Here is a 3,469-nt window from a genome sequence, read left to right on the forward strand (position 1 = left end):
AAAATTTTTCCCAATATCCAGCCTGAACCTCCCCTGGCGCAACTTGAGGCCATTTCCTCTTGTCCTGTCGCCTGTGACTTGAGAAAAGAGACCGACCCCCATCTCTCTACACCCTCCTTTCAGGGAGTTGGAGAGAGCAAGGAGGTCTCCCCTCAGCCTCCTCTTCTCCAGGCTGAAAGAGGTGGCGTGAGGAGGGTTAGAGATGGCTCCATTCCACCGCCACCCCGAGCGGTGCCGGCCCCGCACCGCGCCGTCTGCCAGAAGGGGAGCTGGAATTCAGCAGCAGAGCAACGGGATCCACCTTCTCAGGTGGTCTTTAAGATGTCACCTTCGAGCAGTGCTCAAAGGTCGAGAGCACTGAGAGCTGCAGAAACTCTCCACACGAGGACACTTCCCACGGGGAGTCAGGCCCCTGCAGCAACCCAGGTCTCCCCAGCAGTGAAACCAAAACCCCTCCACCTCACAGAATCACAGAATGATACGGGGTTGGAAGGGACCTTTGGAGATCATCTCCTCCAACCCCCTGCCACAGCAGGGTCACCCAGAGCAGGTCCCACAGGAACGTGTCCAGGTGGGTTTGAATGTCTCCAGAGAAGGAGACTCCTCCACCTCTCTGGGCAGCCTCTTCCAGGGCTCTGCCACCCTCACAGGAAAGAAGTTCCTCCTCATGTTTAGGTGGAACTTCTTATGGTCAAGTTTGTGCCCTTTCTCTCTTGTCCTGTCCCTGGGCACCACTGAGAGAAGACTGGCCCCATCCTCCTGACACCCACCCTTTCAGTATTTATAGGTGTTGATCAGATCCCCCCTCAGTTTTCTCTTTTCCAGACTAAAAAGACCCAAGTCCCTCAGCCTTTCCTCATCAGAGAGATGCTCTGGACCTCTCCAAACACTTTACCATGATAAACTGTCCCCAGTCTCCTCACAGCCTGCTCAGGACTATGTCCCACCTACCCAACTCCTGAGAACTCTGGCAGGGCCGTCTCTGAAGAGCTTTTGGGGTGCTGAGGGAAGGGGAAGATGTAGCCCTGCCTGGCCAGGGCCAGCACAGCCAATTTCACACGCCTGTGAGTGCTTCCAACCCACTCACTTAATCTCTTGCTCATCCTCCTCTTGTTCCTTGCGCTTCTGCTCCTCCTCGTACTCCTTGTATTGCTTCAGCATGGCCTCAAAGTCCACGTTTGCCTGCCGCTGGTTGAGTTCCTTCAGCTCCTGCAGGTTCTCCAGAACTTCCATCTCCAGCTTGGAATCCTTGGTTCGGTTCTCCAAGACCTGGGTGACCAGAGGGAAGTCAGGCTTAAGAGAGGTAGCAGAGCCTGCCAGCAACCTCCACCACTGCCTCTACCCCAGTATGGGGCATGAAGCACTAAGAGGATCAACTGGAGGAAAAACTGGAGTGAGATGCAGCCTGTCACAAGTTCCAGCACAGGAGGAAACCTCCTGAGGACAGAGAGTTAGCTCCTGCTTGCTCAGAGCCCAGCGATACCTCAGGACCCCAGAGAACTAAGCCAACGGCTACAAAATCACTGCTTTGCTGTGGAAAGCCAGCCAGGACAGGAGAGAGGTTTCCCTCCTGCACAGAAGGGCACGTTCTTGTACCTTCATGGGATTGTTGAGCTCTTCTTCTTCCCTCTCCTTCTGCATTCTCTTCTCCTCTTCTTCCAAGAGCTTCTCAGCTTGGAAATTGCGAGTGGCACCGTGCTCCATGGTGTAGTCTGTGTTCTCGGGATCTGTCTAAGGGAGAAACAAGACAACAAAATCATTGTACTGGGACAATTCTGCTCCAGCCATCCTGTGGCCACTTCCAGAGCTGCACGCAAGAGTTTCCTGAGTTCATCCACATCCCAGAGCAGACAATCACCCCCAAAGCCTTTTTTGGTTTTGCTCCAGCTGATGTGCTGGATGAGCGAGACATTTCAGAACTACAAATGGCAACGAAAAGGGAAGCACACACTCAGGCCAGGTCTTTGCTGGGACACCCTTTCTCCATGGAGTCAGCACCCAGCCTCCTCCACAGACTCCACTGCCTCCCCAGAAAGCGAGAGCGCAGAAAACACAGAATATATTTCACCTTGAAAGTGATCTCTGCCAGGCAACGCGTGCACTTGATGTAGAAGCGGAAGATGGGAAGCCCCAGGTACACCTCATTCTGAACAGTCTCCTTACGGGCGTTAAACTTCTTCCCCTTATAGATGTACTCACCACACGTCTTGCATCTAGAAAAGGAGACAGAAAAGTCCATAACACATCAAAAAAAAGGGAACAAACAGACCAAGAAACATCCAAATGATTTTCAGGCTGTTTCAGTCCAGGTTCTCAGTGGTGGTTATTTTCTCCTTTGGAAATGCAGTACCCCAAAATCACTCGCAACATCTCTTCCCTCACCCCTTTTCTTCTGCTCTGTGTCACATCTGTCTGTGTCACAGCAGCTCCCCTGCAGTGTAAGGAGGTGAAACAATCCCTAAATAAACTCCTCTCTTCTACTGCTGCTTCCTTCTGACCAGCCCAGCCCCTCTTACCGCATGTTGAAGGGGGCCATGAGCCGCACCACATACTGTCGGTCCTTGGGGAGTTTGAGCTTTGGGATCTTAGCAGGATCGAAGTCCGGCGGGTAGTATTTCTACAGAGACAGAGCAGAGACGTGTGTGTGCTGGGCACAGTCCCCCAGAGCAGTGTGAACTGTGAGGGGCAGGCTCCCAGCTGCCGTACCAGCCTCAGGGATCAGCTCCCTGATCACACAGCAGGAGCCAGCGTGCCCCTATCAATCAGGGCTGGTCTCCAGGTGCCAAAAACCCATCCACCATTCCCCACCAGAGCCAGGCCCTGCTGCGTGGCTGTCTGTCTGTCTGTCTGTCCATCCTTGCCCCCAGGCCCTCCAGTCCTTGCATGATTTTAGGGCCTAACCCTCTTAGCCCCTGGCAGCCCGCTCCAAGCGCTGCCAGGAGAGCCAGCCTGGGGATTCTCACCCCAACCGCCCCCCTACCAGCCTGAGAGTCCCCTCAGGGACCCCCCTAAGCCTTGGGACCCCCCCTAAGCCTTGGGACCCCCCCCCTAAGCCTTAGGCCCCCCCCAACCGCCCAGGGAACTCCCCAGCACCACCGGCCTAGGGACCAAGCTCAGCGATCAGGGAGCCCTCCCCGGAATCAGCCCGGCCTGGGGACTCCCACAGCGATCACAGACCCTTCCTCAGCATCCCCCACCCGGGGGATCCCCCCCCAACTCACGTTCAACACCTTCCGCTCCGACATGGCTGCGACCTCCCTCACCCACCGGTACCAGCCAGGAAGGGCCCCCTGCACCGCTCCCCGCTTCCGGGTTGTAGTCCCGCCTCTCTCTGCTTCTCATTGGTGCGACGAGCCACGATCCGCTATTTCTCGCCTGTTATTGGCTATCTCCGCCGTCCGTCAGCGAGCTGCACCTCCCATATGACTCCCCCGGCGCGCTGCGGCCGGAGAGGAGGTTCCGGGGGAGG

The 3,469-nt window shown here is 55.9% G+C and overlaps 1 protein-coding gene across 1 annotated transcript in view; it reads right to left on the reverse strand.

Annotated features, from left to right (window-relative positions):
• Positions 1-3,301, reverse strand: part of CCDC94 (coiled-coil domain containing 94) — a 17,411-nt gene extending 14,110 nt beyond the window's left edge. Inside the window, exons 1-5 of the mRNA XM_014949668.1 lie at positions 3,222-3,301; positions 2,517-2,617; positions 2,069-2,213; positions 1,597-1,731; positions 1,088-1,269 (exon numbers count right to left, since the gene is read on the reverse strand). Coding sequence (XP_014805154.1) covers positions 1,088-1,269; positions 1,597-1,731; positions 2,069-2,213; positions 2,517-2,617; positions 3,222-3,245 — 587 coding nt within the window. The 5' untranslated portion in view covers positions 3,246-3,301. The remainder of the gene's footprint in view (positions 1-1,087; positions 1,270-1,596; positions 1,732-2,068; positions 2,214-2,516; positions 2,618-3,221) is intronic.
• Between the last annotated feature and the right edge of the window lie 168 nt (positions 3,302-3,469).

The sequence above is a fragment of the Calidris pugnax genome, unplaced genomic scaffold (assembly GCF_001431845.1).
Source record: "Calidris pugnax isolate Ruff unplaced genomic scaffold, ASM143184v1 scaffold173, whole genome shotgun sequence".
Classification (NCBI taxonomy): Eukaryota; Metazoa; Chordata; class Aves; order Charadriiformes; family Scolopacidae; genus Calidris; species Calidris pugnax.